This window comes from Aptenodytes patagonicus, chromosome 25 (genome assembly GCF_965638725.1).
Source record: "Aptenodytes patagonicus chromosome 25, bAptPat1.pri.cur, whole genome shotgun sequence".
In the NCBI taxonomy this organism is placed as follows: Eukaryota; Metazoa; Chordata; class Aves; order Sphenisciformes; family Spheniscidae; genus Aptenodytes; species Aptenodytes patagonicus.
In genome coordinates, this window is record NC_134973.1 from 5041841 (window position 1) to 5053302 (window position 11462).

At 70.0% G+C, this 11462-nt stretch overlaps 1 protein-coding gene across 3 annotated transcripts; it reads left to right on the plus strand.

Moving 5' to 3' along the window:
• The first annotated feature begins 400 nt into the window (after positions 1-400).
• Positions 401-10612, plus strand: ANO8 (anoctamin 8). 3 transcript variants are annotated; one of them, XM_076359231.1, is made up of 18 exons: positions 401-500; positions 3361-3471; positions 3650-3782; positions 3858-3996; positions 4374-4470; positions 4866-4982; positions 5066-5193; positions 5422-5604; positions 5858-6010; positions 6098-6224; positions 6320-6375; positions 6479-6553; positions 6819-6962; positions 7328-7999; positions 8100-8291; positions 8371-8502; positions 8859-8969; positions 9088-10612. In XM_076359231.1, the coding sequence occupies exons 1-18, from the start codon at positions 401-403 to the stop codon at positions 9763-9765; spliced, it is 3348 nt and encodes a 1115-aa protein (XP_076215346.1). In that variant the 3' UTR covers positions 9766-10612. The 3 variants fall into 3 exon arrangements, with proteins under 3 accessions (XP_076215346.1, XP_076215347.1, XP_076215348.1); XM_076359232.1 differs by having other exon boundaries at positions 5443-5604; XM_076359233.1 differs by lacking the exon at positions 6819-6962 and having other exon boundaries at positions 5443-5604.
• The last annotated feature ends 850 nt before the right edge of the window (positions 10613-11462 follow it).

Here is an 11462-nt window from a genome sequence, read left to right on the forward strand (position 1 = left end):
GTCCCGAGGCGCGGGGGGGGACACACGCTGGGGACGTGGGGCAGCCCCGGGGGGGCGGGCGGGGCGGGGGGGTGGGATGCTGGGGCCGGGGCAGGGCCGGCAGCCCCGGCCCCCCCCCCCCCCCGGCGGGGTGGGGGGAGCCGCCGCCCCGCTCCCCGCAGAACCACCCCACGGGGCGCGGCCGGACACGCGTGGCCGGTGCGACCGGCGCTGGGGAGACGGCGGCCAACCAGACAATTAAAGGGGCCGGGAGCGCGGCGCTCCGCTCCGCCGCCTTTGTCCCTCCTCCCGCCCGGCGGCGGCGGCGGCGGCGGCTCGGGCGGCACCGGCCCCGAGCCCGGAGCCGCGGCGGCCCCCATGCACCGGCCCCCGCCGCCGAGCCGCCGCCGAGCCCCGCACCATGCCCGAGCCGCCGGTGGCAGCGCAGGACGGCGACCGGCCCCGGCGGGCCCCGGCCGGCGAGGAACGAGGGGAACCGGCGGCCCCGACCGGCGTCCTGGGTAAGGTGGCACCGGGCGGGAGCGGCCCCCGCCGCCGGGGTCGGGTCGGGGCTGCGGGCGGCGGCTGCGGGGGCCGAGGGGGGGCCGCTCCCTGCGGCTCGATGCGGATGTCGGCGGGGCTCGGCCGGGATGCGGCTCCCCGGCGACGGGGGCGGGGGGGGGGGGGGTCCGTGCCCTCGGTGGGGCTCTGAGCTCCCCCTCCCGGGAGGGCTCCGTGCTCCCCCCCCGGACAGCTCCGTGCCCTCCCCCCCCCCCCCCCCCCGGGGGTCCCGTCCCTGCGCCCCCAGGGGGGTCTGTGGTCCTCCGGTGATCGGGGCTGTGCGTCTCCCCCCCCCCGCCCCGGGACTGGTCTGTGCCCCACCGGGATGGGGTCCACGCACAGGTCTGTGTCCCTGAGGACGTACCAGTGACCTCCTCAGGATCGTGTCCACGCACCTCCCGTGTCACCTCCGGGCCATGCAGCCCCCCGGGAAGGTCCGTTTGCCCCCCCCCCCCCCCCCAGGACAGGCCCATGCCCCCCCAGACTGACTGCGTGTCCCCTGGGACCGGGCTGGGGCAGAGCTGGGCAGCGGGTGCAGGACAGGGGCTTTGGGCTGGGGTCCCCAAGCTGAGGTCGGGGTCCCCCCCCATGTGGCCCGGGGAGCAGGTGATGTCCCCACGGCCATGGCCGGGGCGGGTTGGGGTCCTCAGGGCAAGGCAGTGCAGGCAGGGCCTGCTGCCCGCCGTGCAGCCGAGCGGGACTCCTGCCTGCGGGAGGGTGACCCACTTTGTGTCCCCCCGGGACGCGGCTGCCCATGGCAGGCGGCATTGCCGCTCCCCCAAATGCTTCCTTTCCCGGCGGCCGCAGGCTCCACTCGGCAGCGGGGCAGCGACGTGCCTGTCCCCGGCACGCTGCAGCTCCCGTGACCTTATCCCGGAGAGCCAAGGTGAGCGGCACGGCCCTGGCGTGCCGGGGGAGCGGGTGGCCACTGGGATGAGTGGGGAAGGGGGGGATGCAGGTCTCGGGCATGGGCTGGGATGCTGCGGGGCTCCATCCCCGCGCTCCGCCGATGGACCCCGCGTGCTGGTTTGGTGATGGCACGGGATGCTGGGAGGGGACTGGGGACCGCTCTCGCTGGCAGCGGGGCGAGAAGGACCCCGTGGCAGGAGCGGGGCAAAGGCAGGGTCCGGCACCCCATGCCCAGCCAGGGTGGGGGGGCAGGAGTGGTACTGGGAACCCCTCTGCGGCTCGGCCACGTCTTTTCCCTTGACCTTGGGCAGGAAAAACCCTCCTGCACCCAGAGCCGAGGCCTCGGGGTGGGTGCCCACCCCGCGCAGCCCCCCCGGCATCACCCCGGTTTGCATGCTGGCGCACACGCGTGGGCAGGCTTTGCTGGCTGCCTCTGCCGCTGCCCGGCCGTGCCCACCGGGCTGGGTCCCCGCGGTGCCCCCACCCCACTGCCGGCACTGCCAGCTGGGTTACACCGCTCCTGGCGGGGTGTAAATAATTCAGGGTGGGTGAGCTCACCCTGCCGGCGTCAGTGAACTGCCCGGCGAGCGCGACCGAGCCAGCGCCGTGCGCCCAGCCCGGCACCCCGGCAGCGCCGGGTCCGAGATGCAGGACGTGCCCCGGGGTGCAGGATCGGCCCCGCTCTGGGGGCGGCTGGCTGGCGGCCTGGCGCCATCCCCAGCTTTCGCCCACGGTGCCAGGACAGGGCGGCCTTTCAGAGCCCGGCGCCGTGGCCTCTTCCCGATGGCGGCTCAGGCGATGAGTTTGTTGGGTCTCAGCCTGGCTGGTGGGGGGGGCCTGCTCCGCTCCCCCGGCCCGGGGGGGTCCGGGGGTGCCTGGAGCCGGGGTGCATCCCCTGGGATGAGCTGCCGGAGCAGGTTTGGCATTTCCTGTTTTTCGGGGCCGGCAGGTCCCAGCGTGAGCGGCGTTTCGTTTCCGGAGCCCTGGGACCTTCCCAGCCCTGGGGCAACCAGAGAGGCTGTGACGTCCCCTGGGCATCGGTCCACCCGCCCTGTCCTGTCTCTGCCACCCTGGCTTAGGAGGGGAAACTGAGGCAGGGAGGTGGCTGGGCGCGCTGCTGGCGTGGGGCAGGGAGAAATGGGGTCCCGCAGGGGGACCCCCCCAGCACCATCAGGGACCCTTGTCCTGCCCACCCTGCCAGCTCCAGGCAGCATTTTGGGATGCGCCTGGTCCCTGTCCACTCCAAGAGGCATGATGGGGACACTGGGCACGGGGACCACGTGTCCCCCCGGCGTGGGCACCCCGCAGCAGGACAAGGGCCGTGTCCCTGCGCTGGCCCCCGTCGGGGGGGTGACGAGGGGACCCTGGGGACCGTCCCCATCCCGCCTCGCCGCGGCGGCGCGGGGCCTCCCCGGGTTTCCATGGAGACCGGCTGCTTTTTCGCTCTCCCCGTTTTTCCTGCAGTTTCCCATCTCCCGGAACCGCGGCCCTGCCGGATCCCGGCTCCGCCGAGGGGCTGCGGGCAGAAGTGAGCGGTGGGGGGGCTGCAGGGGGGCACCCCGAGGCATCCTGCAGCAGCTGGCACCCCAGGGGTGCCAGGACATGCCGCCGTCTCCTCCCCAGCAGCTGTTGGGGCCTTTTTGGGCACTCTGAGCTGCCGGAGGAGAAACCCGAGCTGGGGCCAGCGTCACCACGAGCGAGCGGGGCCACGACCTGCTGCCATGGCCACTGCTGGGGACAGCCACTGCTGGGGACATGCCAGGGGTCCCCGCACCCATCCCATGTGCTGGCAGCTGAGTCGTCGGTGCTTCGGGGTCCGGTTCCCAGTGCTGCGGGTGGGGGGGTGGTGCCCCGTGGGGTCCCACGGCTGCTCACCCCCTCTCTCCCTCCCTCCCTCCCTCCCTGTGGCAGATAAGCTCTTCGGGAAGCGGCTGCTCCAGGCCGGGCGCTACATCATGTCCCACAAGGCCTGGATGAAGACGGTGCCCACGGAGAACTGCGACGTGCTCATGACCTTCCCAGGTAGGGAGATGCCTGGGGCAGGGGCCGGGGCTGACAGTGCCGGTGTGGAGCACTGGGATGGCGGTGCAGAGCTGCAGCGGGGATGGGGGACGTGGGGAGGGATGGGGACCGGGGTGGGCTGTGCTGGGAGACGTGGACACCCCCGGTCCCCACCGCGATGCTGACCGGTGCCATCCAGACACCACCGACGACCACACGCTGCTCTGGCTCCTGAACCACATCCGCCTCGGCATCCCCGAGCTCATCGTCCAGGTCCGGCACCACAAGCACACCCGTGTCTACGCCTTCTTTGTCACCGCCACCTACGAGAGGTAGGGTCCCGGCCACGTCCCCAGCCCCCGCCACGTCCCCCACTGTGTCCACAGCCGCGTCCCTTCTCCTTCCAGTTTGCTGCGTGGAGCCGATGAGATCGGGCTGCGAAAGCCAGTGAAAGCCGAATTTGGCGGGGGCATGCGGAGCTTCTCCTGCGAGGAGGATTACATCTACGAGAACATCGAGAACGAGTTTTACTTCTTCACCTCTCAGGTGGGGTGCGGAGGGATGAGGGACATGGGGCAGGGATGTGCAGATGCGGGGATGCAGGGATGCTGGGCAAGGATGCGGGGATGCCGGAATGCAGGGATGCAGGCGTGTGGGGATGCGGGGCAGGGATGCGGGGCAGGGATGCAGGGACATGGGGCAGGGAAGGCAGGTCCTCTCCCCCTCCCCAGGTGAAGAAGGGAATCGGGGAGCCCCAGCCCAGCTGAGGACCGATCCAGCCATCCCCCAAGCTGGGGACAAGGCAGGTCCGGGGAGGGAACAGGACAGGGGCAGGGGCTGGGGACACGGGTGTGGCAGGAGAGGGGCTGGGGGCCGGGCAGTGGGACCATCGCCCCAGGCTCAACCCCGCCGCGGTGCCACAGGAACGGCAAAACATCATCAGATACTGGCTGGAGAACCTGCGCGCCAAGCAGGGCGAGTCGCTGCACAACATCCACTTCCTCGAGGGGCAGCCCATCAGTGAGTATGGCACGGCGCGGCACGGCACGATGTGGCACGGCACCGCCACCCCACTGCCCCGTTCCCTCTGCCCAGCCTGTGCCCAAGCCGTGCCGTGGTGGCCCCGGAGGACAGAAGCCCAGCGAGGGTCCCCTGTCACCCCGTGTCCCCATCCCCGGTGCTGTGTGCCGGACAGGGTGGTGGGTGCACGGTGGCTGTGCCGTGCTGTGGCTGGGCAGTGCCGGGGTTGGGCACAGAGCCCTGATGTGCCATGGTCACCCCAAACCTGTCCTCCCCTTTGTCCCTGCCCCAAACCCCACCGTGCCAGGGCCATCTGGGGACAGGCATGGGGGGGGGCCGGGGCAGGCTGGCAGCATCCCCGCAGCCCGTCCCTCACCCTGTGCCCCACGGCGCAGTCCCGGAGCTGGTGGCCCGCGGCGTCATCCAGCAGGTCTTCCCGCTGCACGAGCAGAGGATCCTCAAGCGGCTCATGAAGTCCTGGGTGCAGGCGGTCTGCGAGTCCCAGCCGCTCGGTAGGGTGTCGAGGGGGTGGGATGGGGGGGTGGGGGGTCTGGAGGGGTCCCAGCCCCGCTCACACCCCCCTCGGCCCCCGCAGATGAGATCTGCGACTACTTCGGGGTGAAAATCGCCATGTACTTCGCCTGGCTGGGCTTCTACACCTCGGCCATGGTGTATCCCGCCGTCTTCGGCTCCATCCTCTACACCTTCACCGACAGCGACCAGGTGAGAGGGGTCGGGAAATGGGGTAAATCCCCGTGTCGGGGGGCCGTGGCGGGTGGGGTCCATCCCTCCTTGCTCCGGGCTTTCCCTATGATGCTTCAATACTGTAATTGCTGTGAGCTGGGAGGCATGCAAGCCCACGGTGGTGGGGCTGGGGCAGCACCGTGCGGCTTCCCAGGGCTGCGGGGGGGGGGGGGTGTCGGGGACGGGAGGGGACCAACCCTGGTGCAGTTGGTGCCATCTGTCCTGCAGACCAGCCAGGACATCTGCTGCGTGGTCTTCGCCATCTTCAACGTCATCTGGGCCACCTTCTTCCTCGAGGAGTGGAAGCGCCGTGGGGCTGAGTTCGCCTACAAGTGGGGGACGCTGGACACCCCGGCCGAATCCATCGAGGAGCCCCGGCCCCAGTTCAGGGTGAGCCCTGAGGGGGGAGCTTCCCAAGCCTGGGGGGGTCCCTGGGGCTGGGGTCCGGCTGAGCTCCCCCGGACCCCGACACGGCACCTGGGCTCGGTGTGGAGAACTGGCACCTTCGTGACACCCCCCCAACCCTGCACCCTGAGCGGGTTTGCGCTGGGTCCCACCAGTGCTGGGATCACGGAGGGATGCCGTGGGGCTCCCTGCCACGGGGAGGGTCACATGCTGCCGTCCCCCCTCCCCGCCCCGTTAGGGTATTAAGAGAATCAGCCCCGTGACCAGCGCGGAGGAGTTTTACTACCCGCCGTGGAAGCGCCTGCTCTTCCAGTGCCTGGTCAGCCTCCCCGTCTGCCTCACCTGCCTCTCCTTCGTCTTCCTCCTCATGCTGGGCTGCTTCCAGCTCCAGGTGGGTCTTCATCCCGCCCGCGCTGGGCTGCCGGCCCCCTCCGCGCTGACCCCGTCCCCATCCCCGTCCCTGTCCCTGTCCCTGCAGGAGTTTGTGCTGAGCATCCAGGAGCTGCCCCGGATCATCCGTTTCCTCCCCAAAATCGTCCTGGCCATCATCATCACCGCCTGCGACGAGGTTTACAAGAAGATTGCGTACTGGCTGAATGACATGGGTGCGTGGGGGCGGCACCCGGGGGTGCTCCTGGCAGGGCTGGGTGCTGGGACCCCCCCGAGCCCCACCCCGACCCCCCCCCCCTCCACTTTGCAGAGAACTACCGCCTGCAGAGTGCCTACGAGAAACACCTCATCATCAAAATCGTCCTGGTGAGAGGGGGCCGGGCGGCCCCGGGGGGGACGGAGGGGACGGGGGGGGTCCCAGCAGCCACCCCGTGCTCACCACCCCCCCCCCACCCCCCCCCCCCCGCAGTTTCAGTTTGTAAATTCATACCTGAGTCTTTTCTACATCGGTTTCTACCTCAAAGACATGGAGCGGCTGAAGGAGGTAAGGGGCCATGCCCGGGGGTGGCAGGGCCGGCCTGAGCCCCCCTGGCATCACCCGGACGGACAGATGGATGTCCTCGACCCACCCCTGCCACCGTCGCCCCCACGCCCTCCCGGGGGGGGCCGATGTCCCCGCATGCCCCCACCGCGGTCCCTGGCTGCTGTGCTCCCGGCCGGAGGCTGCGCCGGGTCCCCAGCTCCTGCTCCAGCTCACGGTCTCTCTCTGTCTGTCTGTCTGTCCGTCTGTTCTTCTGTCCCTTCCACAGCTCCTGCTCATCCTCTCTCTCTCCCAAAGCCTCATGCGTCAGCTCAAAGAGGCTCTCCTTCCCTTCATCCTCCTCCACTTCCACCTCTGTCTCATCTTCTTTAAGGGCCTCCTGGGCTTTTGCTGGAGACTGGGAGTATCCAAAGTAGGAGCCGGGAGGGAGGGGCTGGGCATCCCCCCCCCACCTCACCCCTCGCACCCCACCCCGGGACCCCCGCTGCCCCCCGGGAGGGACACGGGCATCCCCAGCCCCGGCTCTGCTCCGGCTGGCGGTGGCACACGCGACCCCAGCACCGCTGAGGTCCCATCCCATCGGTTGTCACCGATGGGGGGGGGGGTGTCACAGGAGTAGGGGGGACACCAGGCTTGGGTGTCCCGGTCCGCCAACACGGCCACAGGGAGGAGCAGGGACCCCACGGGGCCAGGCGATGGGGATGCAGGGACACACACACACCCCGGGTCCTGTCCCCCCTCCCCGGGTGACGGCGTGCGCCCCGTGTCCCCGCGCAGATGCTGGCCACGCTGCTCATCACCCGCCAGTTCCTGCAGAACGTCAGGGAGGTGTCACAGCCCCACCTGTACCGCCGGCTGCGCCGGGGGGACCTCAGCCTCCGCAGCCTCCGCCAGCTCGCCCACGCTGTCCTCCGCCTGCTTGCCCCCCGCCACCGCCCCCCGGCCCCCCCCGAGGGGTCACGGGGGGAGAAGAAGTGTCTGAACGGGGGCTGCGGGGTGCCGGAGGAAGAGGAGGAGGAGGAAGAGCGGCGTGAGTCGGACTCGGAGGACGAGAGCACCCTGGATTGCGGGTTGAAGCTGAAGAAGGTGAGCTTCATTGAGAAGGCGGAGCGGCGCGGCGGGGAGCCCGGCGGCCCCGAGGACGACAGCTTCCTCGAGGAGGGCAGCCCCACCATGGTGGAGAAGGGCATGGACCCCGCGTCTGTCTTCGAGCTGTGTGAGGATGAGGAGGAGGCCGAAGGTCCCCCCGGCAGCCCGGTCAAGGCGGCGGAGCCGGCAGTGGTCCCGCGGGCTGGCCGGAGGAGGCGGGCGGCTGAGAGCCGGGAGATGGAAGAGGGTGAGGAGGAAGGGCGAAGGCGCAACCGGGCGTCGTGGATCGACCCGCCGGAGGAGGACTATTCCACGCAGCTGACGCAGGCGGAGGTGGAGAGCTGCATGAAGAAGTACGAGGTGAGCAGCCCCAAGGAGGGCACGGGGCTGGTGGGATGCATTGTACCCCCCTCCCCCAGCCCCATTGCAACGTGCTCTTCCTCCTCCTCTTCCTCCCCAGGACACCTTCCAGGACTACCAGGAGATGTTCATCCAGTTCGGCTACGTGGTGCTCTTCTCCTCCGCCTTCCCCCTGGCCGCCATGTGCGCCCTGGTGAACAACGTCATCGAGATCCGGAGCGACGCTTTCAAGCTGTGCACGGGGCTCCAGCGTCCCTTCGGCCAGCGGGTCGAGAGCATCGGGCAGTGGCAGGTGGGCTGGGGGGGCGGTGGGGGGCCTGGCGGAGTCCCAGCTGGCCGGGGGCTCATCCCCGGCACTGTCGCTCTTGCAGAAGGTGATGGAGGCCATGGGCGTCCTGGCCATCGTGGTCAACTGCTACCTGATCGCCCAGTGCGGGCAGCTCCAGCGCCTCTTCCCCTGGCTCAGCCCCGAGGGAGCCATCATCTCCGTGGTGGTGCTGGAGGTATGGTGCTCGCGCCCGGGGCTTGCACCCGCTGCCCGCTCCGTGGCCGTCTGTTATTGTAGGGTCTCCCGGTGCGTGACAAGGTGTTGTCTTGGCTCAGACAGCCAAGGGCTCCCGCAGACCTTCCCCTCCGCGGATGGGGTCTCAGCCCTAAACCCTCCGCTGCAACCCCAGGCAGCTCCCTGCAGGCAGTGGGTGCTGCCGAGCAATGCGATGGGGCCCAGAATCCCCCAGGGTGTTATTGTAGGGTCTCTCTGGTCCCCCATCCCTTGCAGGGTGCATTTTGGGAGGGGGTCACCGTGCCCACGGGGCCGGGGTGGGGATGCTCAGCTGGACCCACGTGCCCCCCCCCGCAGCACTTCGCCCTGTTCCTGAAGTACATCATCCAAGTGGCCATCCCCGACATCCCTGCCTGGGTGGCCGAGGAGATGGCCAAGCTGGAGTACCAGCGCCGCGAGGCCTTCAAGGTAGGCGATGCCGGGGTGGGACCCTCCTTGGGGCCGAGCACGGACCCGGGCCGCCCCATCCCCGGGGCCAGTGGGCTCCCCGGGGTGTCCCCGGAGCTAACGTGCTCTCCGTTGACAGAAGCACGAGCGGCAGGCGCAGCACCACTTCCAGCAGCAGCAGCGGCGCAAGCGGGAGGAGGAGGAGCGGCAGCGGCATGCCGAGTACCAGGCCCGCAAGGAGCGCGAGTCCAGCCGCGACGAGGCCAAGCCCGAGGCCGCCGGGCAGGACCCGGCCCACGAGAAGAGCCAGAGCAAAGGGAAGGGCTCTGGGGGTTCCTCGCACGGCTCCGACAAGCCCAAGCGACCCAGCTCCCTCCTGGCCACCAACAACGTGATGAAGCTGAAGCAGATCATCCCTTTGCAGGGCAAGTTCCTCTCCGGGGGGGCCGGGGCCGGCAGCACGGCCACCGCCAGGTCCCCCCAGTCGCCCACCGGCAGTGAGAACAAACTCCCTGGCTTCCTCAGCTTCAAGTTCCTGAAATCCCCCGAGACTAAGCGGGACACGGGGACGGAGAAGGTCCAGTCACCCACCAAGCCATTCAATCCCGGCAAGCTCTTCAACTTCGGCAAGTCTGAAGGGGCCGGGGGCAATGGCGCCGCAGCCACCGCCTCCCCCCAGCCCCGGCCCGGCCCCTCGGCGGACACAGGCGAGCGGCCGGTCCCCAGCAAGTCCCATCTCAATGGGGTGCCAGAGGAGGGGGGCCGAGAGGAGCCGGAGAGCCGGGCGGAGGAGGAGAGTGGGGGCTATAAACTCTAACCGGACCTTTTGGGGGAGCGGGAGCGAGCGGCGCTGCCCACTCCCTTCTCCAGGCAGCCGCGGACATTGTCACCCTCTCGCCGTCCCCCGCCGCAGGGAGCGCAGGGCCGGGCTGAGCCCGCCGGGTGCCAAGCGCTGGCCCCTCGCTCTGCACCGTCCCCCTCTGCCACGTCCCCTCGCGTCCCTCCAGCCCCTCCGCTGGGACCCACCGCCGCCCTGGCCCCAGCTCCGGCGGGGGGGTCCGGCCGCATCCTGCACCAAGGACACCTGAGCAAAGCGCCGTTGGTGCGAGCAGCAGCAGGGTCTGGCCGCGGTCTCGGATGGAGCATCCCGACAGGTTTCCCTCCTGCGCCCCTCTGCAGGCTCACGAGCGGGAGGTGCCCCGGTCCGGCTCTGTGCCGTGAGCCCGGGGTCCCGGCCACCGGCTCTGCACCCACCACCCCAAGGAGTCGGTGCAGGGAGATGCCGTGGTCCAGCCCAAGGAGACGCAGGGGAGTTGGGTGCTGCCAGATCCACCAGGACCATCCCGCCAGGCTGGGCACCAAGTCTCTGATCGCGGAGGGACGAGACTCCGGCACTCGCGGGAGCGGCGGCGAGAGGAGCCCGATTCACCCGTGCCTACAGCCTCTGCCGAACAGCCATCACCCAGGGTCCTGCCGGCACCGGGGCCGTGCCCTGCTCCGTCCCGCTCCCGGCAGCCTCCGCGTGGATTCCTTCCCAGCACCAGGACGTTTTCCTGCCCGAAACCCGGACGGCCGGGAGGGAGGGGGGTGAGCGGCGAGCGCCAGCCACCTGGATTCCCACGCATGGGCAGCATTTCTTGCACTAAAACCAAAACAAAACCCAACGCAAGCGACTCTCTCCCCTTCTTCGTCCGACGGCTCGAGGCGGTGGAGGCGAGAGCTGGCACCGGTGCCACGGTCAGCAGAGCCTGGCCGGGTGTAGGCAGCGGCCCCAGCGACTGCAGCACGAGCCGGGACGGTCCCTTCGCCTCTCCGCTTTCTTATTTCCCGGGATTATTTCACAATAAGGCACTTGCACACGGAGGTCGCGCCGGAGCCCCGGAGAAGGAGCAGGGGTGGGAGGGGGGGGGGAACGCAAGGGCAGGGTGGGGGGGGTGGGAGCAGCTTTGCTTCTGCCGGGAGGAAGGTTTTGCTGTCGCTGGGTCTAGTCTTTGCGCTTTAACAGCCGCCGTCCTCGCTCCGGCTGTGCGGGGAGGGGGCTGCTCCTCGCTTTTCAGCGGCTCTGCTCGGTGCCGCTTCGCTTTAGGGGCCAGGTCAGGGCAGCGGCCCCCCCCCAACGCGGTGCCCATGGGTGACCTGGCTGGGGACATCCAGCCCTGCCGGCTCCCTCCTGCCCCTCGCCACCAGCTCTGCTCTCCGCCCGCCAGCCACCAACCGTTTCCAAAGCAAGCAGGGGAGAGGCGGGGGCTGCCAGGAGCCGGGGGGGGGCTGCCCGGGCGGCCGCCCCATCACTGTGCCTGGTCCAGGCCCGGGCGGTCAGGCGGGGTCCACGCACCCCTCTCTCCCCAAGGCCTGGGCTGTAGAAAACGTCAGGTTGGTCGTCGTCGTCCCCCCCCCCCGTCGTTTTCCACACATGATGTAATTTTTTTTGGTCTTTGACTCAAGCCATTTTATACAGCAATAAGGGCAGGAGAGGGCAAAGGCTTTATCTGCTGCTCCGCTCACCTGCGCTGC